Source organism: Chelonia mydas, chromosome 1 (genome assembly GCF_015237465.2).
Source record: "Chelonia mydas isolate rCheMyd1 chromosome 1, rCheMyd1.pri.v2, whole genome shotgun sequence".
Lineage (NCBI taxonomy): Eukaryota > Metazoa > Chordata > Testudines > Cheloniidae > Chelonia > Chelonia mydas.
In genome coordinates this window covers 298604775-298632545 of record NC_057849.1, presented here as the reverse complement: position 1 = coordinate 298632545, position 27771 = coordinate 298604775, and the positions used below count along the sequence as shown (strand labels likewise).

Sequence of the window (27771 nt, the reverse complement as noted above, 5' to 3'; positions counted from 1 at the left end):
ATCACAGACCCCACCGTGAAAGAAATCTTACCTGAACCATCTCTTCTGCCCTTCAACCCCCTAACCTCTCCAAGCTGATCATAAGAAGCAAGCTCCCCATAGACCAGGACACACCAACTCAAAGTGACAGCAGACCCTGCCAGAACAATAGATGCAAAACCTGCAGACATATCTCCACTGCTACCATGATCAACACTTTCCCCTGCCCCCCACCACAACACACCTTTCAAGATCCATGGGTCCTACACATGCCTATCACAACGTGTGGTGTACCTCATCCAGTGCACTAACTTCCCCAATAACAACTATGTGGGTGAAACCAGACAATCACTAGGCTCGCCAATGAACTCTCACAGGAAAATAATAGAAGACAAAAACTCTACCACCTGTGTGTGAACACTTTTCACAAAGCAATCACTTGATAGCTGATCAGGCCTCATCCTCAAAGGAAACCTGCGCAACATTTTCAAATGATGAGCCTGGAAGCTTATATTCATAACTCTGCTGGCCACTAAAAAATAATGGACTGAATAGAGACATCGGATTTACGGCTTATTACAACAATCTGTAGCCCATTAACTCCCCCTTTTTGTCCTATGACCGCAAAGGTGTTAATGGACCATCCCGCACAACACGTGCTACCAATCTGTTCCACCTTGCATTTGGCTGTGACCTCAGAGTACCTAGCCCGGACCTGAAGAAGAGCTCTGTGTGGCTCAGAAGCTTGTCTCTCTCACCAACAGAAGTTGGTCCAATACAAGATATTATCTCACCCACGAAGTCTCTCTAATGTCCTGGGCCCCACACCACTACACTGCAGACAAGGCTGGCTTCAGGCAGCTCCGCCTCCGGCCCTGGCTTTCGAGTGCCCCTGCGCTGCCAATGACTGAGGACTACACTTCCCAGCAGGGAGGGCGGGACATCACATGACCACGCATGCCCAGTGCTTGCTCTGACCTGCCATAGAGACAGAGCGGAGCACTCTCGCCTCCCGGCCGGGCTGCGCACGGAGGGGGAGGAGCCGCGGTAACACCATGGAGCCCGAGCCGCGGTCCGGGGTCGCCGCCGCCGCGACCGTGACCCAGCCCCCGGAACAGGAGAGGAAGCTGGAGCAGGAGAAGCTCTCCGGGGTGGTGAAGAGCGTCCACCGCCGGCTGCGCAGGAAGTACCGGGAAGGTAAATGCCGGGGCACGGCTGGGCCCGCCCCCCGCCCCGAGCCCCTCGGCGGCCGCGGGTGGGCGGTTAGAGCTGCCCGTGGGGCCCAAGCAGCCGCCCCCTGCACGGGGCCCGGGGGAAGGGAAGGGGAGCGGAGCCGGGCCGGGGAGCCGCCCCCTGCACGGGGCCCGGGGGAAGGGAAGGGGAGCGGAGCCGGCCCGGGGAGCCGCCCCCTGCACGGGGCCCGGGGGAAGGGAAGGGGAGCGGAGCCGGGCCGGGGAGCCGCCCCCTGCACGGAGCCCGGTCTTGGGGAGCTCCCTCTAGGTGTAACAGTTGGGGCCTGGAAGGGTGGGGGGGAGCTAGATCCTCCCCCAATGCGGGGGCCCGGGTCTCGGTTTCCTGCCTCTTTTCGTGGCGCCCCCCCCCCGCCCCCAATAAACACGGGGGCGGGGAGCTGCAGCCTTTGCATGCAGCTGTAGGCGCTGCTCACAGGCTGGAGCGTTGTGTTTGTGCACCTCAGTGCCCACAGTACTTCATCCTGCATAGCCCCGCTCCGCTGCCCGTTGGGCTGCTCACAGCTGGCAAAGTGTCCCTTTGTCCTGCGGCCTGTCGTGTCTCCTCTCTCTCTCCTCCTCCCCCCCACAAAGCTGCTTTTCCTGGCCCAGGAGTGCTCAAATTTCTGAGCTTCTTCCTTGGGATGTGCAGATAATAGGAGTCCTATGGCAACTTCCACTTTCTGTGTGTGTGTGTGTGTATATATATATTCTTACTATATGTTCCATTCTATGTATCCGATGAAGTGGGCTGTAGCCCACGAAAGCTTATGCTCTAATAAATTTGTTAGCCTCTAAGGTGCCACAAGTACTCCTGTTCATTTTATGGATAAATGATACCCTGTGATGTAAAAACAGACTGTTAATTTATATCAATAACCAAGTGCATTATAACCTGTCTAATCTGCATATCATCAGTGCCACTCATCCTAAGACTTAATAGCTGATGTTGTAGTGAGCTCTTGCAACAAACTTTTACCTTATGAAGTATATTATCGCACCTGACCAGTAGCCCTGGACATATGATCCAGGAGGTTACTGGTAAGAATGCTTGCCTTACCCTCCTCCATGAGAGTCTCAAATGTGTGCATGCTGTTGTGTGGGATTGGGATAGCAGAAGCACCCCAGAAATTAGACATACCAGTTTGAATATTTAAAATATGGCAAACTGTAAAGTTGAGATTAATAGATCTTCATAACAAAAAGGACTATTATCCTCTAGTCTGACCTCCTGCAAAACAGAGGCCATACTATTTCATCCAATAATCCTTGCATCAGGGCCATAATTTCTGATTGAGCTACAATATATATCTTTTACAAAAATATTAATGGAATGGAAACTGTTCTTATAATAATTAATAATAATAATAAATACTTAGCTCTTATATAGCATTTTTAATTGTTAAGTCTCAAAATGCTTTACATTTCAAACTAGTTCCTGCCTCTTAGTCCATGGCTGCTTGAAGGCCATCTTGCTGCAGAACTGATACTATGCTGCTCTCTGTGGAGTCTCCCCAAATTCTAAGAACACATGTTTCTTCTGCCTCCTAGCCCAAATTTGCATGTGATTTGGTCTTAGCTATCCACTGGATAGATCTATCAGCTCTTTCATGCTGGAGACCAAGGAGCCTTGGTTACTCCAGCCCTTCTGGGCATGTCTACACCACATCTGGGAGTGAGCCTCTCTGTCTGGGTCTACAGAGTAAAAATAGCTGTGTGAATGTTGCTTTGACATTGAGGCTCAAGCTGGCACTCGGGCTCTCAAGCCCACATCTGTTCCCCTCAGTCTTGAAAGCCCAAGCTCCAGTCCAAGCTACAGTGTCTATAGCTATTTTTAGTACACTAGCATGAGCCCCATTACCATAAGTCTGTCAACTGGGGTTGGGAAGCTCATTCCCAGATATAGTGTAGGCATACGCATAGTGGCCACACAAGCTTGAAAGGATTTCTCTCATCTTCCAGGCTGAGGAACCATTACCAACACATACAGCTTAGCTGCTCAAATTGTGTTCTGTTGCCAGGACTTGTGCTTTTGGCAGTTCACACTTTTCTGTTATTTCAGCCTGTCTGCAGATTCAGAAAGACAATGCTGGGTCACATTTAGGGCTTTTCTACACAGAAATGTCATGGGGAAGTTCGTGTAAAATAGCTAGGTTGTGAATTTTAAGTGCAATAGTTATTTGGCACTAACTCCCTGTAAGGACACTCTTATTCTGCACTAAAAGTGCCTTTTTGTGGATTAGGTTGATCCATTCAGCACTAGCTATTCTGCAGTAATTATTCTGGGCCTTTTCCCTTGTGTGGAAAAGCCCTTAGCTAGCATTTTTAATTGTCATAAAATGAATTTTTTTATGAAAGCTTAAATTCTGCAGAAATCGGGGTAAGCCTGCCTCTGCCCAGGAAAAGATTCTTACTTGCCACTGGCAAGTGAATATGTAGGGAATAATTTACTGGTACTAATACTGGTGGTCTTATTCAGAATGCACAGTTATTATTTGATTTTTTCCTCATGTACTGCATCTTGCACATTACTGAGAACTTCAGTGTCTTGTATTTTGGGGTGGGAATGGGGAATAACAAAACTGTTCAACAAATCATACTTCTACAGCATGGAGTTTTCTACCCATTATAATCTAATCAGTTGTAATCCTCATGAGTTACTAGCTATCAGTAGTACTGATTCAGTACTATTAGTTTTTCACATTGAAGTTGAAATAATTATCTTCCGTTCAGTTATCTTCTCCACTGCACCTAACCTTCCAAAAACGTGCTTGGGAATCTCCCTCTCTAGAGTTTAACATCTTATTGAACTTACAGTACCTGAAAATGCTTGCTTTCAGAATTCTGTATTGCCTTCTTAATACGCATTTTATTCTGTATAACTATCTTTATGAAATCCAAAATGGCAGCTTACTAAAGAAGCAAAAGGCTGGCATACTACCAAATAAATGAAGCATTTCAGTTGTCATGTAAGTGTGGAACATTCAGAAAACAAGGCAAAAGTTAAATCCTTAAACATCTACATCCAACAGGTAGACAAGGCAGTTCACCCAGCTGGCTTTATGCAGGTAGTAATGAAGGTGCTGATCTTTTTGATAAAGGCATTAAGATCTAAGAGTGACTAGGCTTTTTTTCTGTATTTTTTTACTTCCATTTGTCAAGCCTTGTTCTGTAAAGCTAATTTCCATCTCATCTGAATGGTATCTAGCAAGCCACACCAAAGTTGCTGTTTCATGGACTTTCCAACAGTACTTGACTTTTAATATATGAAATCACAAGTGGCGCTGTTCTGTGTGCAGTGAGCTACCACTGAAAAAGGGAGCATGCTCAACTTCCTCAGAGAGAACTGTATAATTACTTGACATAATACAGGTGATTCTCAGAGAATGCACTTTTATACTGTCCTTGCCATTTTAATAGTTACTTTGTTCTGAGAAAAGTATTGAATTAGTACCTTCCCCAAGGTGTTTGTATAACTGCAAAAAATTTCATCTAGACTTATTTCTAATAAGCAGATTTCAGTGCTGATGTGACTGAGACCATTACTGGAATTACTTACTATTGGGTGAATTTAAAAGGCAAGTTCATGCCTTACCTGACTTGCTTACAGCTGGCATCACTGACCTCACTTTGATTTATTGTCCACCACTTTCTTTTTTTAAAGAATGAGTCAGTGTAAAAATGACATTGGCATGCTTTAATACTACAGGCTAATGCGGGTCTCAACCAGTTGTAAATGTTTGTGTTTAAATGTGAAAGCAATGTTTGTTTTAATGTGCAGTTGCTAGTTAAAATATAATCTTGTCTAATAGGATGAACGTAACCGAAGAAAGGCTCATTTAACAACAGGTCATCCGGAGAGCCAGGCAATTCTTTCAAAAGTTGATACCATTCTATGAAGTCACTTTGCTCAAAGTTGCATCTTGGCTTATTTCCACGTTTTCTAGGCTTCTCCCATCTTCAGCAGCACTGTTGCATGTTAGATCACCCACATTTTGGCTATTTTATTTGTAATGTGACTAACCTCTAGGATGGTTTACCATATTAGTTCTAATTTATTTAATTCTCTTTGTGGCAACATGTCAACCTCTCATTACCTAACTCATGTGTTAAAACCTGTAACTTTAATCTGGAAATGAGACTGGAAAACATGGTGGTTTCTCTTCTGTAGCTCTGAAACGCTCACCACAAAAAATGCATTTTAATTTTATTTCCAGATCATTACTTTGCATCTCTTCACCAGTACTTCCCTTTTCTGTTTTCAGGGCATGGTCAATCTGACCCACTTCTAGTGCAAGTGTTGGGTTTGCCTTTGGCTTTTAGATGGGAAATGAGAGGGAAATGTTGTTTGCAGAAAAATGGATAAGCAAAAATGGTTATAAGTCTGCTTTGTGATTTATACTACCCTGCATCCCTGTCCACACATCTCTGAACCATATTTTCTGATTCATTATTAAACAAAGCTTAAAATAGCTTCAGTCTAACATGGCTTTAATATTAGATAGTATCTTATTTAAAATTCTCTTTTTAACAGTTGTTACATGGTTGAATCCTATCAACAGTAGTTAAACACTTCAACCAAATTATCCTAAATTCTTAATAAACTATTTCAGGCCAGTGACCTCTGCACAGTGTAGACAGTTTTTCTGAAGTTATTAGATGAAAGGGCTGATAGATGAAATCTCCTTCTTCTGAAACATCAGAGATGGCTATGGCTGGAGATGGGATGAGGAGGGCTAGGGCTTGGAGGTGGCACCAAGCATTTTCTGCCAGGTGCTTGGCTGGCTGGTTCTTGCTCATGTGCTCAAGACCTGCCCGTTAACCTTTATGGGATCAGAAAGGAATTTTCCCTATAGATCAAATTGGCAGTGACCTGGATTGGCAAGATATTCGCCGCCTTCTGCAGTGTGTGGGTTGGATCACTTGCCAGGATTATCTGAGTTTATCTCACTTAATCATTTTCCTGACATTGCAGGGGCTTCGGGCACTGGTTCATCTCAGTCCCTCCAGTTCTTGCCTGTGACACATAATAGTCTAGTCTCTGGGTTGTGATACTTTGGTCTAATTTTGGTTGTTGGATTTAGTGTACAGGTGCTGGATGATGATGGTGACCTGTGAAATACAGGAGGTGAGACTACCTGATCAGGCCTTAAACTCTGTCTCTAAGAAAATCTAATAAACTTCTAACATGTTTTCTCCCACACAAAAAAGGAAAAATAAAATTAGATACAAAACACTTGCTTTCAAAAAGCAATATAAATAAAATAGAAAATGAGGAATGAACATTATATATGCATAAACTTCAGTTATTTTATAACTTCATTTTGTATTAATGTTATCTTGTCCGTAAACTCTATTTCTGTTCCCCATCTGAACTGTTTATCTTAGATCAGTGGTTCTCAACCTTTCTAAACTACTGTATCCATTTCAGGAGTCTGATTAGTCTTGCGTACCACAAGTTTCACCTCACTTAAAAAACTACTTGATTATAAAAGGAGTGATTCTGGCATCTTAGAGACTAAGAAATTTATTTGAGCATAAGCTTTCGTGAGCTACAGCTCACTTCATCGGATGCATTCAGTGGAAAATACAGTGGGGAGATTTATACACACACAGAACATGAAACCATGGGTGTTACCATATACACTGTAACCAGAGTGATCACTTAAGGTGAGCTATTACCAGCAGGAGAGTGGGGGAAGGGGGGGGAGAATCTTTTGTAGTGATAATCAAGGTGGGCCATTTCCAGCAGTTGACAAGAATGTCTCAGGAACAGCCTGTGGGGGGGAATAAACATGGGGAAATAGTTTTACTTTGTGTAATGATCCATCCACTCCCAGTCTTTAGTCAAGCCTAAGTTGATTGTATCCAGTTTGCAAATTAATTCCAATTCAGCAGTCTCTCGTTGGGGTCTGTTTTTGGCGTTTTTTTGTTGAAGAATTGCAACTTTTAGGTCTGTAATTGAGTGACCAAAGAGATTGAAGTGTTCTCTGACTGGTTTTTGAATGTTATAATTCTTGACGTCTGATTTGTGTCCATTTACGTAGAGACTGTCCATTTTGACCAATGTACATGGCAGAGGGCATGCTGGCACGTGATGGCATATATCACATTGGTAGATGTGCAGGTGAACGAGCCTCCTTTTCTTTTTGCGAATACAGACTAACACGGCTGCTACTCTGATACTTGATTATACAATCAAACATAAAAATACAGAAATGTCATAGCACGCTCTTACTGAAAAATTGCTTACTTTCTTATTTTTACCATATAATTATAAAATACATTGATTGGAATATAAATATTGTACTTACATTTCAGTGTGATACTTGAGCCTGTTTTTCACTTTGAGCCTTGTCTGAAGCCCAAACCCAGGCCGTGGGGCTGAAGCATGTAACTTAGCTTTGTGGGGCCCTCGGTCAGTTGCCCTGCTTGTCACCCCTAATGCCAGCCCTACACTTGTGACCCCCCCCACCCAAAAACCAATCTCTCAACACCCCCCCCCCCCCCGGGTGCTGCAACGCCCAGATGAGTGGCGTATCCCCCCGGAAAACCTCTTAGTACCCCCTGGTTGAGAACCACTGTCTTAGGTCCTCAGAGTAGGAATGTATTTTGTTGTATTCAGGTTTTAATACCATGCTACTCACTGTAGTATCTGAGCACCTTGCAGTAGTGCAGTAAGCAATGTGATTACACATCTGTCACATGTTGTTTGTTCATTCATCCTCTTACCAGAGGGAGAAACATGGAATGGAGTTTCTCGCTATGGTTGGGTGGTGGTTGTTCAATATACCTGTTGCTATGTGTTTATATTTGAGAAGGCAAGGTCAAAGAAATGCACCTTTCACTTGGAGGTGAAAGTGGTGAGGTTTATGATAGTCCTTAGTTCCTGGGGGAGTTGATTCCACAGTCTTGGACTAACCTGGGGAAGATTCTGTCTTCTGCCCAGATGAGCTTTACTCTTATAATGGAACTCTCAGCAATGCCAGAGGAGCAAAGTTGTTGACCAGCATCTTTATCCTGGACCTTTAAATAGTCTTTTAGGTATCCTGGGCCCAGGCCAGAAAGTGCTTTGAAGATAACAACTAAGACCTTGAACTTGATTCATAATTCTATGGGAAGCCAGCATAGAGAGTGGGGGACAAATGTGATTTGCTTATGATAGCCTGTGTTGCTGTGGAGCCGTACAGCAGTATTTTGTATCGGTTAGAGCTTCTTAAGACCTGAAGGTTTCACCCCCAGGTATATTGGATTGCTGTAGTCCAGCTGAAAGGTGATAAAGGCATGATTAACTAAGGCCAGGTCTTTCTGCCAGAAAGGGATGGTGTCTCCTAGCTAACCAGAGATGGTAAAAAGTGAAACAGAAGCTGCTCCAGGTCAATTAAGACACCTGGGGCCAATTAAGAACTTTCCAGAAGGCAGGGAGAATGCTAGGTTGATTGGGACACCTGAAGCCAATCAGGGGCTGGCTGAAACTAGTTAAAAGCCTCCCACTTAGTCAGGTGGGTGTGCATGTCAGGAGCTGTGGGAGGAAGTTGTGCTTTGGAGAGGCTGAGTAGTACACACCATATAGGCACAAGGAAGGAGGCCCTGAGGTAAGGGTGAAGTGGAGCTTGAGGAAGTGAGGGCTGCTGTGGGGGAAGTAGCCCAGGGAATTGTACATGTAACGTTTCTAAAAGGTCAGCTACCATAGGGTACTGATACTATTAGGGTCCCTGGGCTGAGCCCGGAGTAGAGGGTGGGCCCGGTCTACCCCCCCCACCTTTGCCCCCTGATTAATCACTGAGACTGGGAGACAACAGAGACGGTGCAAGGAAAGATAACTTCTCCTCACCTCCCTTGCTGGCTTATGATGAAAATGGCTCAGTAGACTGTGACCCTTGTCTCTAGAGAGAGAAGGGTTACGTGCAGGGTCACAGTGAGTCTCTGAGTCTAGCAAAATCTGCCAGGAAATGTGGGACCCACGGAGGGAAGGACAGAGCTTTGTCACTATATCTATATATATCTCTATATCTAAATCTTACTATGTGTCCCATTCTATGCATCCGATGAAGTGGGCTTTCAGTTTATCTGTTTTCAGTCACCTGACTTCACAATAAAATAAAAACAAATTTTCCCCATTTTTTTAAAAAAGGATTTCTTTTAACAATGTTAAGTCTTTGACAAAGAATATAAAGTGTATATTTTACAATTAAAAAAAAAAATACAAACAGGAAGGACGGGTTATGTGCACATGCTAGAATCTCTCCTCTACCACCCAACCAACCAACCAACCACAAAAAAAACAACAAAAACCCAACCCTAACCAAAAATCACTTTTGCAATGCAGCTCATTCTTTCCCTATCTTCCCAAAAATAACCGGGGGGCCGATCTCTTCTTTAAGTGAATTGTTCCTTTTGTAGCAGTACAATCATGTGAAGCTTCTTGAGTAAGTGTCTTCTGTGCAACATTATCCATGGGCAAGCAGGTTTTATACATAGTTTAGATGGGAAATTTACAAGTGCCTTACTTCCATCTAAATCCAGTGGAGTTGAGTGCATTTGAAAAACTCCCCATAGATACTCTTTGAAGAATTAAAAAGATATTTGACCATGGTAAAAAAGCAAAACAGGAAATTGCAGTAAAATACTGGGCTGTCTGACTTTCTTTAAAAAGAAAGAAAAATCTCTCTAGAGATCACCAATACCAAAGCCACTTAAATCTTCTATAGCTAACATATAACATCAGTCTAATAAGCATTACAGCTTCTACATTCTTTTAAAAAACTTAGATTTAAATATCATTATAGAGCCAGTGCTATTCATCATTTTTTTTTTTAAATCTCACACTGGAAAGAGGGAAATACTTGTAGATACCAGCAGTTCCATTTTCAAACAATAATAGTCATCAGATTCAGAAGTTCATTAAGGCTTTAATTTTTTAGTAATGATTTCATGTAAATAAGCCCCAAAATGTGACTGACCTTTCAGCAATAAACGTTTGAGAGCTGGAAGGTGCTTTCCTTAGAAACAAGTTGTTTGTTTGTTTGTGGTTTGCTTGTACTCCCTTTTTTGGATTTGCAGAAGTTAAATAACAAACTATATTATTTGGTTTCTACCAACCTGAACAGTGGCATTACAGATATAACTGCACAAAGAAGGAAGTGATCAAACAAAAAGCCTCTTTGAAAACGGAGGGAAAGTACATCTGTAACTGTCAAAGTATGTTTGGTAGAGAAATGTATTCTAAATTGAGATTAAAAAAAAGCACACATATCTGTGATTCAGACAATTCTAAAAAAATCCCCCATACCTCCTGTTAACGACTCCAAAAATAGACAACAGGTGGTCATGTGATCCTTTATGTACTTTTCAAGCATTACTTTTAAACAACAAAGTTATTCCAAGACTTGTATTTTTGGTATATTTGTATTGTTTCATATATAGTATTTCCAAAACTGATATTGCAGGTCGATGCATGATATCAGTTTAACAAGTGCTGTCATTTGCTTTTGTATTCTTGGGTCTGTACTGTACACTTATTTATGCAGTGTGTGCTGAATATGCATTTGAGGCCCAGCATAAAGTAGTCTGACTAGGTCTCTCGTTAAAATATCTTCCATTTGAGCTTATATAAGTAGTCTATTATGAGACATTATAAACTAGAATTTGCATCAGCCTTGGATAACATAAACTGTGCAAAGTTTTTAGCATTGCTCTAGTAGTAGCAGAGCTACTGTATATAGGGATGTAAATAGCAATTTAAAAAGTTGACCAGTTAAACGATTAAAATTATATTTAATCGTTTAACTGTACCGCAGTAGCTCTGGTGGGCCTGGCACGGCTCAGGCTGGGGTCACTCTGGCTGGGCCTAGGCGCCCACTCCGACCGTGGGGTTAATGGGTTACCGCTTAACCTTTTACATCCCTAATTGTATGTTTAAAGAACTGTTATACTGAAGTTTTTGCTCTTCTTTCTATGACGATCAAATTAAAAATAAATAAAATATTACGTCAAATTTAAGTGAGGGAGTTAACTAATGTGGTCATATCAGCTATGAATTTTCTTCTGAAATTTATGGGATAACTTACTGCATAGCCTCAAAAGAGTTTTGTGTTGACAGACAGAGGAATATATTGCTAAATGAAAGTTTGCTTATATTTCGTTGTCACTATTAGTGGTGTCATCCTTTTTTCAGATTAGATCACAAAATGCAAGTTAAAGTTTGTAAAGCAAATTCTTATTTCACTTATGAAAAATAATCAATATCTAATTACCCTTACTTTTCATGTAAATAATTCTTAAATTATATTCCGTTTTGGACAAATATAAAATTAGACAAACTAGTCTTGCAAAATAGTTTGAGCTCCATTGAAATAGTAAGTATGTTGTGTGAGAAGAAGGCAGATGATTAGTAAACTTCTAGAATTTTGAACATGCTGAATGTTTTAAGTGGAATAAGATAGTGGGTAGCATTCCTAATTTAATTAACTTTTTCTCTGCTTAGCCACAGCCACATCTTCAATACTGTAGCACCAAGAGGACATACTTGTTGCATAATGCAGCACTGGGTATTTTTCCATCATCGCATACCAGAGTCTTACAGCAGAGAATTGGATAAGTTGTATGTTAAATTTCTCTGATAATGGGGATAGGATGAGAGAGAGTCAATTAGTGGACTATAATGTAAGAATATATTCCATTTTAATCATTTAAATTGTATAAAATGGTGTTGGTACAGTAGGTGGATGTATCTGAAGTCTAGAGTCTGACGTGATAGTTTGACAATAATAAAATGGGTTGTCCGCTCAGACTTTAAGAACAGAGTGGAATTTGTCATGTTGAGTTTTTCTAGGAATTTTTTAACCTACATTGCCCTCGCTCAGTGGTTCCCCACCTTCTTTCATATGCAGACCTCAAAAAAATTTCTACTGGAGGTGTGTATCCCTTTGGAAATCTTAGGCATAGCCTGTGGACCCCCAAGAGTCCATGGGCCATAGGTTGAAAACCCCTGTGCTATGGTAATGACAACCTTTCGTGGACCCCTTAGATAGTAGTCTGAGGTCCCCCAGCTGAGAACCACTGCCCTAGTTGACAATGTTTGTTCCCATTTATTGCTGTTCAGCATGTTGTGTAAACTGATATACTATTTCAGTGAGGAACCAGAGGTATTTTTACGAACACTTAAACTGTTCCTTTTGTGGAACACTGAGGCATGTTAAAATTAGTCTGATTGCAACATATTCTAGTTAAAATCTAAGCAGAACTTTTACAGTATAAATGGGATGTTGCCATAGCTAGGCTTTTGAAATTTGGAATCTCCCAGCAGTGTCATTGTATCCTCGCAACTAATAGATGTTGCTTTCCTTTAAAATGGAAGATTAAAGGGGTGTATCTATAAGCATCTTTGTAGAAACATAAAAATGTTTTCAATGCAGCAGTAGGCAACATGCTATGTTTGAGTTTTCTCTCTGGGACCAGCAAAGATGCACAGTTCTAGGAATTTTTTTGCTAAATAGTGAAGAGCAGCAGGGAAAAACTCACACATTATGTTCTGAATCAGCTTAATTGTCACTTTATATTTCTCAGTGACATATTTATGGATTTTTTTAAAAAAATAGATGAGATTCTTGAGGACAGTGCTGCTCCAGATTCTATCCAAATCTGTTTTTTTACCATTGTTTTACAATGGTTTGCATCCCTTTTACTAAAATTAAAACAAAAGTATAAGCTAGTAACATGACATATAAATTGAAATAAATGTGTACTACCCCAGTCTATAGTTCTGGATTGCCATAGCAGACTCTTAAAAATACTTCCATAAAAAAATGTTGGCATAGTGTTGATAGAACGCTATCCTGGCAGCAACATTAATATAACAAAAATTTTAATAAACTCCACTAACAAAACCTTTACCAGAGTTGCCATCCTCAGTTTTGCCCAACTCACATCTTCTTTTATGCACAAAGGAGGTTTACCGTAAGTTAAGAAAATTCTTGGTGTTGTCAAGATTTGAAGTTGACTTTATGTGGATGGTGTAATTATTCAGTGTTTTTGTTTAAATCTAGAGATTTGCAGGGAATGTATTCTGTTTCATAAAACATGCCTAAAATGGTGAATAAGTAATATATTTCTAGTGAAATAAATAACTAAGTGTGTTTTGGTAATTAAATTGATATTTATTGGTTTTGTTTTGTACTTTTTAAAGGACTTTAAGGCACTCTAAAATTGTTAGTGACAGCTTCTTACTTTCAATTTCTTTTAAGTTATGTTCCGTGTATACTTCAGACTTTTTTTTGCATTTGAATGGTGTGTTTTGTGTTTAATAGATAGGGTAATGTTACAATGCTGTCTCTAAAAGGTTATTGTCTGAATATCAGTTTTTACTATCTTTATTACAAGCTGATTAACTTTTTAGTTTACTCTACAGTTTACAACACTTGAACCTTCTGAGAGTAGAACACCTGATGAAATTTCTTACAACAGGGGTGGGCAAACTTTTTGGCTGAGGGCCACATCTGGGTGGGGAAAATTGCTTGCAGGGCCATGAATGTAGGGCAGAGAGTTGGTGTGGGGGACAGGGTGCGGTTTGCAGGAAGGGGCTCAGGGCAAGGGGTTGGGGCAGAGCAGGGGTGCAGCGTGTATGAAGGGGCTCGGGGAAGGGGATTGGGGTACAGCAGGAGGCTCAGGGGGGCTGAGGTGCAGGCAGGGGGCTCAGGGCAGGGAGTTGGGGTGTGGGATGCAGGAGGGGTTCGGGCTCTGGCCAAGCGCCGCTTACCTGGAGCAGTTTTGGCACGCACTGGGGTCAGGACAGGCTTCCTGGCCCTGTTCCGGGAAGTGGCTGGCACCACGTCTCTGTGGCCCCTGGAGGAGGGGGTGGAGCAGAGAGCACCACACGCTGCACTTGCCTGTGGGTACCTCCTCTGAAGCTCCCATTGGCTGCGGTTCCCCATTCCTGGCCAATGGGAGCTTCGGGGGTGTCAAGGTTCCTTCCCCACTCTGAACTCTAGCGTACAGATGTGGGGACCCGCATGAAGACCCCCTAAGCTTATTTTTACCAGCTTAGGTTAAAACTTTCCCAAGGCACAAATTTCGTCTTGTCCTTGAACAGTATGCTGCCACCAGGTGATTCAGACAAAGAACAGGGAAATGACCACTTGAAGTTCCTAATTCCCCAAAATATCCTTTCCTGTGGAGGCTTGAGAATAAACAAGACGAGCACAAACCAGCCTTGGATTTTTAAAACCCAAAAAACCCGATCAGATTCTTAAAAAACAGAACTTTATTAGAAGAACAAAAACAGATAAGAGAACAACTCTGTAAGATCAGAATGGAAGATAATCTTACAGGAAGTCAGATTCAAAACATAGAGAATCCCTCTAGACAAAACCTTAAGTTACAAAAAGACACAAGAACAGGAATACACATTTCCTCCAGCACAGCGAATTTCACAAGCCAAAACAATTTTCTAGCTAGATTACTTACTAACTGTATGGGAGTTGGAGGGCTTGCATCCTTGATCTGTTCCCCACAAAGGTATCACACAGACAGACAAAAGCCTTTTTCCCCCCACCCCAGATTTGAAAGTATCTTGTCCCCTCATTGGTCATTTTGGGTCAGGTGCCAGCCAGGTTACCTGAGCTTCTTAACCCTTTACAAGTAAAAAGACTTTGCCTCTGGCCAGGAGGGATTTTATAGCACTGTATACAGAAAGGTGGTTACCCTTCCCTTTATATTCATGACAGGGGGAGGTACCCACAGGCAGAAGCAGTGCCCCGCCCCAGGAGCCACAGGGACGTGGTGCTGGCCGCTTCTGGGAGTAGGGCGGGTGTGGCAAATCTGCGGGCCGGATCCAAAACCCTGAGGGGCCGAATCCGGCCCGCAAGCCGTAGTTTGCCCATGAAGAAGGCTTACATGGATGGAGAGCATAGTCTGGGGAATGCATTTTAGCTAGATACATGGGATTGGACTTCTGCATCATATCCAAGAATATACTGCTATAAGGAATCTCTCCTGGATCATCAGTTGTATTTGCATTCAGTGACAGAATTGCAAGGACAGGTGAACAAGTAACTGCTTAAAGAAATAATCTTCCAGGACATATAGAACTGGAAAAATGTTATTTTTAACAACCCTGGAGAGAGGGAACCAAACAGAAACACAATTATTTTTTTTTAAAAGTAGAGCTGCTGCAGGGACCTGAAAGGCTTGTAAAACTCACGTTGTGAGCGGTCGTTATAAATCAGAATCTCCCGGGTCTGACACTTACATGACTGGTATCTTTTATGAGAGGAATGGGGTATAGAACAGCTTTTTTTTTTTTTTTTAAATACAGGCAATCCATGCTCAAATAGGATTTAAATTGCATGGAAGGGGAGAGATGGAGACAACACTCACATCTGTACTTGACACCCTATGATGAAATTAAGGAATCCCTACAGTAAAGATGAACTGGAGGCAATGATTATCTGAAGTGCAGAGCTTAATGTAAGGGACATGAGAAAATATTATTCAAGGAAGCCCCCTGGACCAGTCCACACAAGAGATCCACTTCCTGGACACTACGGTGCTAATAAGCGATGGTCACATAAACACCACCCTATACTGGAAACCTACGGACTGCTATGCCTACCTCCAGCTTTCATCCAGACCACACCACACGATCCATTGTCTACAGCCAAGCTCTAAGATACAACCGCATTTGCTCCAACTCCTCAGAGACAAACACCTACAAGTTCTCTATCAAGTGTTCTTAAAGCTACAATACCCACCTGCTGAAGTGAAGAAACAGATTGACAGAGCCGGAAGAGTACCCAGAAGTCACCTACTACAGGACAGGCCCAACAAAGAAAATAACAGAACGCCACTAGCCATCACCTTCAGCCCCCAACTAAAACCTCTCCAACGCATCATCAAGGATCTACAACTTATCCTGAAGGACGACCCATCACTCTCACAGATCTTGGGAGACAGGCCAGTTCTTGCTTACAGACAGCCCCCCAACCTGAAGCAAATACTCACCAGCAACCACACACCACACAACAGAACCACTAACCCAGGAACCTATCCTTGCAACAAAGCCCATTGCCAACTGTGTCCACATATCTATTCAGAGGACACCATCATAGGGCCTAATCACATCAGCCCCACTATCAGAGGCTCGTTCACCTGCACATCTACCAATGTGATATATGCCATCATGTGCCAGCAGTGCCCCTCTGCCATGTACATTGGTCAAACTGGACAGTCTCTGAGTAAAAGAATAAATGGACACAAATCAGATGTCAAGAATTATAACATTCAAAAACCAGTCGGAGAGCACTTCAATCTCTTTGGTCACTCAGTTACAGACCTAAAAGTGGCAATTCTTCAACAAAAAAACGTCAAAAACAGACTCCAACGAGAGACTGCTGAATTGGAATTAATCTGCAAACTGGATACAATTAAATTAGGCTTGACTAAAGACTGGGAGTGGATGGTCATTACACAAAGTAAAACTATTTCCCCATGTTTATTCCCCTCCTCCCCCGCCCCCTGCTGTTCCTGAGACATTCTTGTCAACTGCTGGAAATGGCCCACCTTGATTAAAAGGTGTCCCATCCCCTCCCAGCTCTCCTGCCGGTAATAGCTCATCTTACCTGATCGCTCTCATTACAGTGTGTATGGTAACACCCATTGTTTCATGTTCTGTGTGTATATAAATCTGCCTACTGTATTTTCCACTGAATGCATTCGATGAAGTGAGCTGTAGCTCACGAAAGCTTATGCTCAAATAAATTTCTTAGTCTCTAAGGTGCCACAAGTACTCCTTTTCTTTTTGCGGATACAGACTAACACGGCTGCTATTCTGAAACTTCTGATTTTATGTAAGAATTCCTGATTAATTCTAGGTTATTCTGGAACATAACCTTTGACGCCTCAATGTCAGTCTTAGTACATTCTTTTGAAATAGTCCATGAGACATTTTCATATTGTATTTTGTTTCCAGTCATCCACGTAGCCCAAATTTGCTATGCAAAGTCCTTCCTGTAAATTCCACTGCATTTATAGTTACCTAAGCTTTGATTCATAAATCAGTTTCTATCCCATCTAGATTAGACTGTTCGTTAGTTTATGTTCTGTAACCAATGTACTGCAGTCTGCATTTCCATTATAACTCTGAAACTTAAGTGGCAAACTCAATTAGGTACAAAGTTTGAATATATTAATTCACCGTTAGTGTGGACGTGAAATCCAGATGTGGCAAACACCTTTTGGAGTTTGTCCACAAATACTGAGTCTTTTCAAGACTTTGCTTTCAATTTAAAGGACATGTGAATGTGCTTGTTCTATCAATGTCCTATTCAGTTTGAAGTGAAAAGTATGCTGTTAAGCATATTCAAGTCAGTTGAGGATTTTTGTTGTTAAGGTGGAATTCCAGGGGATGGTTTGAGGTTTATAGAATATCAGGGTTGGAAGGGACCTCAGGAGGTCATCTAGTCCAATCCCCCAATTTTTGCCCCAGATCCCTAAATGGCCCCCTCAAGGATTGAACTCACAACCGTGGGTTTAGCAGGCCAACACTCAAACCACTGAGCTATCCCTCTCCTCTTTCAGTTTGCACTGTGAATACATTACTTGTCAGGTGCCTAATTGTCTTGCTGTATGTGAAGCCTTTGAGAGCAATGGGAGTGTCTCAAAATGAAGTGCCTCCTCGGTGCAACAATACTAGAGTAAACATGATAAATATGAAAAGAAATATAGAGGAGAAAGGGGAAATTGTGTGAAGGAATTCAGCTGTGCAGTATTAAATATTTATCAGTTAAATCACGTCTTAAATTTATGCTACCAGGGAGGTGTAGGTTAGGGAAATAAGACATGGCAATAAGGTAGACTTTAAAAGCTAGTTTTTAGTTTTTGCCATACTTGAAATGGGCAGAAATATAATTTCTCATTTCCTTACAATTTAAGTAATCTCTTCTCCTATGTCTTTTTTTTTGGGGGGGGCTTTTCTTTTAACACAAGTGTAACCCTTCTGCGCATCAAAGTTGGCAGCAACAAGGGCCAGGTTCAGTATCTAGGGGTTCTATTCCAATAAGACAATGCAAAACCGGCTCGAGCCCCCACCCAGTGACCTGGGACAAATATATACCACCCCCGCTGGGCGCCTCTAAGAGGCAATACTTCCCCTCTCGCAAGCACAGAGTCTGAGTGTAGCAAAGCCTTTTAATAACAGAGAGAAACAATGTGGCATTATGTTGGGGAAACGCCATCAACAGGATTCCTAACACAACCCATGAGCAAAAACCCACCCCAAGCAAATCTGGCCATGTCCTTTCCCTTTGGTTCTTGAGTCCAGCAACCCAAAATCACCCAAAGTCCCAAAAGTCCAACACCCCAAAAGTCTCTGTCCCTGGTCAGTGCAGCCCCAGAGTTTTTTGAAAGTTTATCTGCAGAGTTTTACCTCCCAACCTGGGTGGAGATGGGGGGGGGGGGGGGGGGGGGGTGAGGCGGTTTAAGGGGCACCTTACATGGTCCAAAGCCAATTGCCCCACCTCTCCATGGGGCTCCACTCCTCTCCACCAGCCATCCCACGAATCGCTCAGCTCTGCCAGCCGCCCCCATGAGCTGCTCCAGGCATCCCACAAACTGCTCTGCTCCAAGAGCTGCTCTGCTCTGCCAGCCGTCCCACAAACTGCTCCACAATATATCTTCAGGCTCCCCCACTACTTAACACAACACTCAGTAATTTCAGCTCTTAGTAAGTTTAGCTCTTTTGTGATTTCAGCTTGTAGTAGAGGAGCCTCAGTGCTGGTGCACCATTGGCCCAAAGTGAATTCAGCTCAGCAGCCTGTAACTAGGCTCCTAATGGAATCAAAATTAGCTCTGATATTCCACAGTGGAGAGAAGAGGAAGTGCAATTCGCATGTAAGGCTCTCACAGTGGGGCCCATACCATCAGGTATTAATACCTATCCCCAGCCTCTTTCCATTCACTGGGTTTTGGAACCCATGACCCTTGCCTAGCGAGTGCTGCTTAGTTGATGATGAGTCCCTCTATCATAAGAAAAGGCCAAGTACAGTTCCATTGTCCTTGATTCACATAATCAGGATAACAGTTTATTCCTGCCCCAATAACAGAGAAACTGGGACTCCTACAGCAGCCAAAGTAGCCATCTAGGCAGGGTGGGTGTGCCTATGCAAATGAGATCAGCCCCTGAAGTTCTTTTCCACAACCCAGCATGACTCGCTACCAGATGTCAGGGTAGAGCTCATCCTGACTCTGCTTACACAAGGAAGCCCAGTCCCTGGAGCAGCAGGAGGGCTCCCGGGGCAGGTGAAAGTGGTTAGGCTAGTCCTGCTTTGACAGCCCCAAGAAATGGTGACAGCAACAGCAATTTCACAGACCCAGCTGCCTTGAGCCAGCCACTTAAAGGAAACCACAAACACAGCTCAGTCTTCCTCTGATGCTGCCTAATTTAATCCATTTGAATTCATTCTACATCTGCTCTAGACAAGTGTTGTTTTTTCGGGTGAGGGAGAAAGTGAAAGGATCACCAATAAAAGAGTAGGTGAGGGCTCAGAGTTGGGAAAGGGTTTGAAGAGGCATCATTACAATAGGGGGCAGGGGTGGGGGAATGCCTAGGGTTAAAACCTTAAAATATGGGAAAAAAGAGGTATGACAAGGCTAACTAGTAAGGAAAAAAAATGGCAGTTAGGAATGTGATCAGAAGACAGTGATGAGTGATAATGGTAGAGAGTAAAATTGAGTGTAGTACCACAAAGCTAACTCATCTTCTATCTGTAATCTTTTTTTCCTTGTATTCCCTTATTTTTTTTATCTTGACTCATCTTGTTGTCCTGTTTCTACTTAGACTGTAAGCATTTCAGGGCAGGAACTGCCTTTCTTGTGTTTGTGTATAAGGTGTCTAACATACTTCTGAATGCTCTGTAAACAAATAATAAACTAGAGCAACTAATCAAAGTAACTTTTAGATAAGCTTCGTCCAGGAGTCTTGTATTTATCATGAGGGGCCTATTAACAGGAGCCCAACTTAGCAAGATTCAGAGTATTGTGGTGAAACAGTTGCAAGACCGCAGTTAAGGTTGTGTTAGAATTTATTAACTACCAAGTTTATTTATATCTAAGCTTGGACTGATCAGTGGTTGGTATTTCTTAAATTGGTTTTGCATAGCCACAAACATGCTTCATTAACCCACCAACCAGGAGAGAGAAATTACAGGAGTTGTATTAGTGTCTTACCAGACAGCGGAGGGTGAAGAAATCTAGGCTATGACTACACTACAGCATAAGTTGACATAAGTGATGTCACTCAGAGGTTTGAATTAGCCAGCCCCCTGCACTACATAACTTATGCTGACTTAAGCGCCGGTGTGGACAGCTTTCTGTGTCAGCGGGAGAGCTTCTCCCACCGACATAGTTCGCGAGGGCTGGAGTAATTAAGCTGACGGGGAGCTCGCTCCCATCAGCTTAGAGCAGCTACACCTGGGATGGCCAACCTGAGCCTGAGAAGGAGCCAGAATTTACCAATGTACGTTGCCAGAGAGCCACAGTAATACGTCAGCAGCTCCCCCATCCCGTTCCCAGGGCCTCCCACCCACTGGCAGCTCTGCTGATCAGTGCTGCCTCCTCCCGATTAGCTGTTTCGTGGTGTGCAGGAGGCTCAGGGGGTGGGGAGGAGGAGCAAGGGCACTGCAGGCTCAGGGGAGGGGGCAGGGCCTGTGGCAGAACCAGGGGTTGAGCAGCGAACATCCCCCAGCACACTGGAAAGTTGGCGCCTGTAGCTCCAGAGTCAGTGCCTGTACAAGGAGCTGCGTATTAACTTCTGAAGAGCCACATGTGGCTCCAGAGCCACAGGTTGGCCACCCCTGGGCTACACTAAAGAGCTTGCTGCACCACTGTAAGCTCTCTAATGTAGCCATAGCCTTACACAGTTTCTCGTTCTATCCTCCGATGTCTGTTCAGTCCTATGTTGGTACTGCATGAAATGCCTTTTCCAAGGAAACCCAGCAGGAGGAACAGAGGTTGTACCAAAAATCGGGAGTGCCTCTGCGTCTCATCCTGCTCAGGCATGCTCCCAGGCTGATGTCTGTAACTGCTGATGTCTTTTATTGCCAACTACACAATTTAACACACACGCACCTCTTAATTCAGTGCTTTTGGGAAATAATGAGAATGAAAGGTGCCATATATATGCTTTCGAGTGTTCTGATCAGCCAGCCAATTTACTAATTGGGGCAGAGTGACTTTCCTGCCGTGTACTAGTCACGAAGCAGACAGACAAATCTATGGTAGAGCTTTTTTTGTTTGCCCTGTTTCCCCAGTCTTTCTGTTGGATTTAGACTGTATGTGGTCTGCTTCTTGGCCTTACGGCATGAATGCCATCTCATATGAGAGAATGCAAATGCCAGATTGGAAATATGCCTTATTCTGTTGATATCTGCATTTTATGCCTTCTGAAACCTTTCCAAGGAAAGGAAATTGGCTTAATATCCCTGAACCACAGTTGGACAGGCAGTCTGAGTAAACAAGAAGCTAAGCTGCTTGCCTTAGATTTCTAAGTTATGCAAGTTAGCAAATTTTTGTATAGTAACTCCTCACTTAACGTTGTAGATATGTTCCTGAAAAATGCGACTTTATGCAAAACAATGTTAAGCAAATCCAATTTCCCCCCCATAAAAATTAATGTAAATAGGGGGGGTTAGGTTCCAGGGAATTTTTTTCGCTCGACAAGACATCTTATACACATATACAGTATAAGTTTTAAACAATTTTAAACAAACAGTTTAATACTGTACACAGCAATGATGATTGTGAGGCTTGGTTGAGGTGGTGGAGTAAGAGGGTGGAATATTTCCCAGGGAATGCCTTGCTGCTAAATGATGAACTAGCACTCAGCTGAGCCCTCAAGGGTTAATATGCTATTGTTAATGTAGCCTCACACTCTACAAGGCAGCATGGACTGAGGGAGGAAACACAATAGATTCAGGGCAGTAGCTGCAAACACTTCCCTGCAAAAACTGAACATGATGGTGAACCCACGCTATCCAGCTGGAGCAGTGCAGAAAGCCTCCTCCTGACAGCAGTGCAGAAAGCTCCCGGGAGCAGCTCCAAGGCAGAGAGCAGGTCAGGAGCAGCAGAGCAGTGCGGGGTGGGCCAACCAAACTGCTGCTGGGCAGCTGCTGAGCCACATACCTTACAGGGAATTTAGGGGAGCTGATCGGGGAGAGTGGGCTGCCAGCCCCCCGGTTCTAATCCCCGTGAGGAGGGGCTGCTCTTCCAGAGAATCCTGCAATCAGCGGACAAAGCAGGCAGCTGCCAAACAACATTATGAGGGAGCATTGCACAACTTTGAACAAGCATGTTCCCTAATTGATCAGCAATGAAACAACATTAACTGGGACAACGTTAAGTGAGGAGTTACTGTATACCCACACCTGCTGCAATCAGAGGTCAAATGGGGGAGGGAAAGCAATGGTAATGTTTGCCCCCTCATGACACCAAAATAAATTGCTATTCAAGGTAGATTATGCAGTTCTTCTAATCATCCCTCTTCCTTGTTGGCTTTGATTAGCAGTAAATAGCTAAGCATGTTGACATGTAAGTTGTCATAAGTAGATTTAATACGTTAACGCTTCAATTGATATGAATGGGAGCAATTTTGCTATATTTTTAGGGTGCCTTTAGACTTAGGGAGATATCACTGCATCAATTTATGCTTGGCTCACGCTTTAAATGTCTTCTTCACAATCTTTAGACCTAGATGCTGCTTTCTGGTGACAAACATTAAACACGTATATTATTCTGCTAACACTGTTTTTGTTTTTGTTTAGTGGGAGACTTTGAAAAGATCTGGCGTGAACACTGTGAGGATGAGGAAACTCTTTGTGAATATGCTGTGGCAATGAAAAACCTTGCAGATAATCACTGGACAAAATCTTGTGAAGGGGAAGGTCGAATTGAATGGTGTTGCAGGTAAATCTTTGTGTGGTTTAACAAGATAGGATTGTAAACTCTGTCTCAAACTGGCAATCTGAGTCTACAGTGCAGAGCATATTCTTGCTTTCCGTACTTATCTCCAACACTCATGTTTTAATGTGTGGTTATTTTTAAGTAAACATCACATTTCCCATTATTCTATCTCACTATTCTTAGAATTTTAGAATGTGATGTTCTGAATTTTGATCTTTAAATCCAGAATAAAGCATTCCCAACTAGGTTTAGCAAAACTTTAATGTGTTGAAACTGTTAGCAGCTAAACTTGTTATAAAGAACATGATTAGTACTTGGTTCTAAATCTAGATTTCTCAAATTCAGGTAATCCTAGAACTGAAAGGGACCTTGAGAGGTCATCTAGTCCAATCCCCTGCACTCAAGGCAGGACTAAGTATTATCTAGACCATCCTTGACAGGTGTTTGTCCAACCTGCTCTTAAAAACTCCAGTGATGGAGATTCCACAACCTCCCTAGGCAATTTATTCCAGTGCTTAACCACCCTGACAGGAAGTTTTTCCTAATGTCCAAGCTAAACCGCCCTTGCTGCAATTTAAGGCCATTGCCTCTTGTCCTGACCTCCGAGGTTAAGAAGAATAACTTTTCTCCCTCCTCCTTGTAACAACCTTTTATGTACTTGAAAACTGTTGTCATGTCCCCTCTCAGTCTTCTCTTCTCCAGACTAAACAAAACCCAATTTTTTCAGTCTTCCCTCATACGTCATGTTTTCTAGACGTTTAATCATTTTTGTTGCTCTTCTTTGGACTTTCAGGAAAGATGTGGACAAATTGGAGAAATATGGTGCCCAGAACTGGTCACAGTACTCCAGTTGAGGCCTAATCAGCATGGAGTAGAGCGGAAGAATTACTTCTCGTGTCTTGCTTACAGTACTCATGCTAATACATCCCAGAATGATGTTTGCTTTGTTTGCAACATCATTGCACTGTTGACTCATATTTACCTTGTGATCCACTATGACCCCAGATCGCTTTCCGCAGTACTCCTTTCTAGGCAGTCATTTTCCATTTTCTATGTCTGCAACTGATTGTTCCTTCCTAAGTGGAGTACTTTGCATTTGTCCTTATTGAATTTCATCCTGTTTACTTCAGACCATTTCTCCAGTTTGTCCAGATCATTTTGAATTTTAATCCTATCCTCCAAAGCACTTACAACCCCTCCCAGCTTGGTATTGTCCACAAACTTTATAGGTGTACTGTCTATGCCATTAGCTAAATCATGTATGAAGATATTGAACAGAACCAACCCCTGCGGGACCCCACTCGTTATGCCCTTCCAGCATCACTGTGAACCACTGATAACTACTCTCTGGGAACGGTTTTCCAACCAGTTATGTACCCACCTTATAGAAGCTCCATCTAGGTTGTATTTCCCTAGTTTATTTATGAGAAGGTCATGCGAGACAGTATCAAAAACCTTACTAAAGTCTAGATCTACCCCATGGACTGCTTTCCCCCCATCTATAAGGCTTGTTACCCTGTCAAAAAAGCGATCAGGTTGGTTTGGCACGATTTGTTCTTGACAAATGCATGCTGACTGTTTATCACCTTATTATCTTCTAGGTGTTTGCAAATTGATTTCATAATTATTTACTCCGTTATCTTTCCAGGTACAGAAGTTAAGCCGACTGGTCTGTAATTCCCCGGGTTGTCCTTATTTCCCTTTTTATAGATAGGCACTATATTTGCCTTTTCCAGTCTTCTGGAATGTCTCCCGTCTTCCATGATTTTTCAAAGATAATTGCTAATGGCTCAGATTTCTCCTCAGTCAGCTTCTTAAGTATTCTAGGATTGATTTCATCAGGCCCTGGTGAATTGAAGACATCTAACTTGTCTAAGTAATTTTTGACTTGTTCTTTCCCTATTTTAGATTCTGATCCTATCTCATTTTCACTGGCATTCACTATGTTAGATGTCCATTCGCCACCAACCTGCTTGGTGAAAACCGAAACAAATAAGTCATTAAGCACCTCTGCCATTTCCACATTTTCTGTTATTGTCTTTCTCCCCTCATTGAGTAATGGGCCTACTCTGTCCTTGGTCTTCCTCTTGCTTCTAATGTAGAATTGCAGATGTAATTTGTAGAATGTTTTCTTGTTTCCTTTTATGTCCCTAGCTAGTTTAATCTCATTTTGTGCCTTGGCTTTTCTAATTTTGTCCCTACATACTTGTGGTGTTTGTTTATAGTCATCTTTTGTAATCTGACCAGATTTCCACATTTTGTAGGACTCTTTTTTTTTTTTTTTTTTTGAGGTTTAGATCATTGAAGATCTCCCGGTTAAGCCAGGGTGGTCTCTTGCCATACTTCCTATCTTCCCTACGCAGTGGGATAGTTTGCTCTTGTGCCCTTAATAATGTCTCTTTGAAAAACTGCCAACTGTTTTCAATTGATTTTCGCCTTAGACTTGCTTCCCATGGGATTTTACCTACCAACTCCGAGTTTGCTAAAGTCTGCCTTCTTGAAATCCATTGTCTTTTTATTGTGCTGTTCTCCCTCCTACCGTTTCTTAGAATCATGAACTCTACCATTTCATGATCACTTTCACTCAAGTTGCCTTCCGGTTTCAAATTCTCAACCAGTTCCGCCCTATTTGTCAAAATCAAATCTAGAACAGCCTCCCCCAAGTAGCTTTCTCCACCTTTTGAAATAAAAAAAGTCTCCAATACATTCCAAGAACTTGTTGGATAATCTGTGCCCTGCTGTGTTATTTTCCGAACAGATGTCTGGGTAGTTTAAGTCCCCCATCACCACCAAGTCCTGTGATCTGGATGATTTTGTTAGTTGTTTTTAAAAAAAAAAAAAGAAAGAAAAGAAGAAAAAGCCTCATCCACCTCTTCTTCCTGGTTTGGTGGTCTGTAGTAGACCCCTACCATGACGTCACCTGGGTTTTTTTACTCCTTTTATCCTTACCCAGAGACTTTCAACAAGTCTCTCTTATTTCTATCTCAACCTCAGTCCAAGTGTATACATTTTAATATACAAGCCACCTCCTCCCTTATAACCTATAACAGTAATACACTGTTAAGAAATAATTCATAATGTTTTATTTGCAGAGGACTTTTAAAAGTTGGTTGCTTGCTGCTTTTTATAGCTGTTCTGATTTTTTTTTTTTTTTTTTTAAAAATACAGGTCTTTGCTATGTAATAGTCACATGTTTTAATGACTTCCCAGTGGCTTTGTAAGCATATCAAGTTTTGCACATGGATTTAATTAAAGATGTAGAGTATGAAAATCCATCCCTGTGTTACTTCTCATACCCAGTGTTCCGTATATAAAGTTTTTCTTGCAAAAATGACTTGTCTGAGAGACAAGGTGGATGAGGTAATATCTTTTACTGGGCCAACTTCTGTTGGTGAGAAGAGACAAGCTTTTGAGCTACACAGAACTCTTCCTCAGGTCTGGGAAAGGTACTCCTTTTTTTCTTTGTCCACATAATCCCAAACTTCAAACAATATATAACAGTGCTGAGAAAATACTTTGCAATTCCTCACTTCATCTCTAGAGGCCAGGAGTTCTCAAACTTTTGTTCTGTGTATCACTGATCTGCAGAGAGGTGATGGGGCACATGATACTGGCCCTTCCTGTGTCCTGCTGCTTAACTGAATGAAAATAGTTTTAAAAATAAATAAATATTTTGATTACATAGAAAAAGAAATTATTGTTGGTACAGTTAGGTGATCATAAGTTTCTCTTCAGAAGTGGAAAACTCTGAAAACGTTGGAGAACCCCTTCAGTAAGCCTTATTTTGAGGACAGGATGGCTTTTGGAGGCATATCTTGGGTATCTGTAATGAGGAAAAAGATTTTTACCCAGAAGCTAGAAAAAAAACTTGTATAGCCACTTTACCTTCATTTTCTCTTGCCTCCATGCAATCTTTTCTCACCAAATACCTGAAAAGCAACTGTCTCCAAATTATTTAGAGGGCTAGCCTACATAATACAGTACAATCATTAAAGCAGGGCTGGGCAAACTTTTTGGCCTGAGGATCACATCAGGGAATAGAAATTTTATGGCGGGCCATGAATGCCCACAAAATTGGGGTTGGGTTCTGGTTGGGGGTGCAGGCTCTGGGGTGGGGCTGCAGATGAGGAGTTTGGGGTGTAGGGAGGTTCTCTGGGCTGGAACCGAGGGGTTCAGAGGGCGGGAGGGGGATCAGGGCTGAGGCAGGGGGTTGGGATGTGGGGAGAGGCTCATGGGTGCAGGCTCCGAGTGGCGCTTACCTCAAGCGACTCCCGGAAGCAGTGGCATGTCCTTTCTACTCCTATGTGGAGGCGTGGCCAGGTGGCTCTGCACGCTGCCTCATCTGCAGGCACCGCCCCTGCAGCTCCCATTAGAGTGCTGGAGGGGGCCATTGGAATGTGTAGGAGCCGGAGTGGGGCCATCCCGCAGCTTCCGGGAGCTGCATGGTGCGGCCCTGATCCTGCGCCCTGGCTGGAGCACCAGAGTGGGTCCGGGCCGTGTGGTGCAGCCCCTGGACAGAGCTCACGGTCCAGCTTAAAACAGCTCTTGGGCCTTAGTTCGTCCATCCCCGCATTAGAGAAACCATCTATACTCTTCTTTGGTATTAAGAGTG

The 27771-nt window shown here is 42.7% G+C and overlaps 1 protein-coding gene across 2 annotated transcripts in view; it reads left to right on the top strand.

Annotated features, from left to right (window-relative positions):
- Positions 1-895: 895 nt before the first annotated feature.
- The window catches only part of BMT2 (base methyltransferase of 25S rRNA 2 homolog), a 62260-nt gene continuing 35384 nt past the window's right edge, over positions 896-27771 (top strand). Inside the window, exons 1-2 of one of the 2 annotated variants that reach the window (XM_037888774.2) lie at positions 896-1176; positions 23021-23162. In XM_037888774.2, coding sequence (XP_037744702.1) covers positions 1035-1176; positions 23021-23162 — 284 coding nt within the window. In that variant the 5' untranslated portion in view covers positions 896-1034. The remainder of the gene's footprint in view (positions 1177-23020; positions 23163-27771) is intronic. The other variant, XM_043549651.1, reaches the window with a different exon arrangement.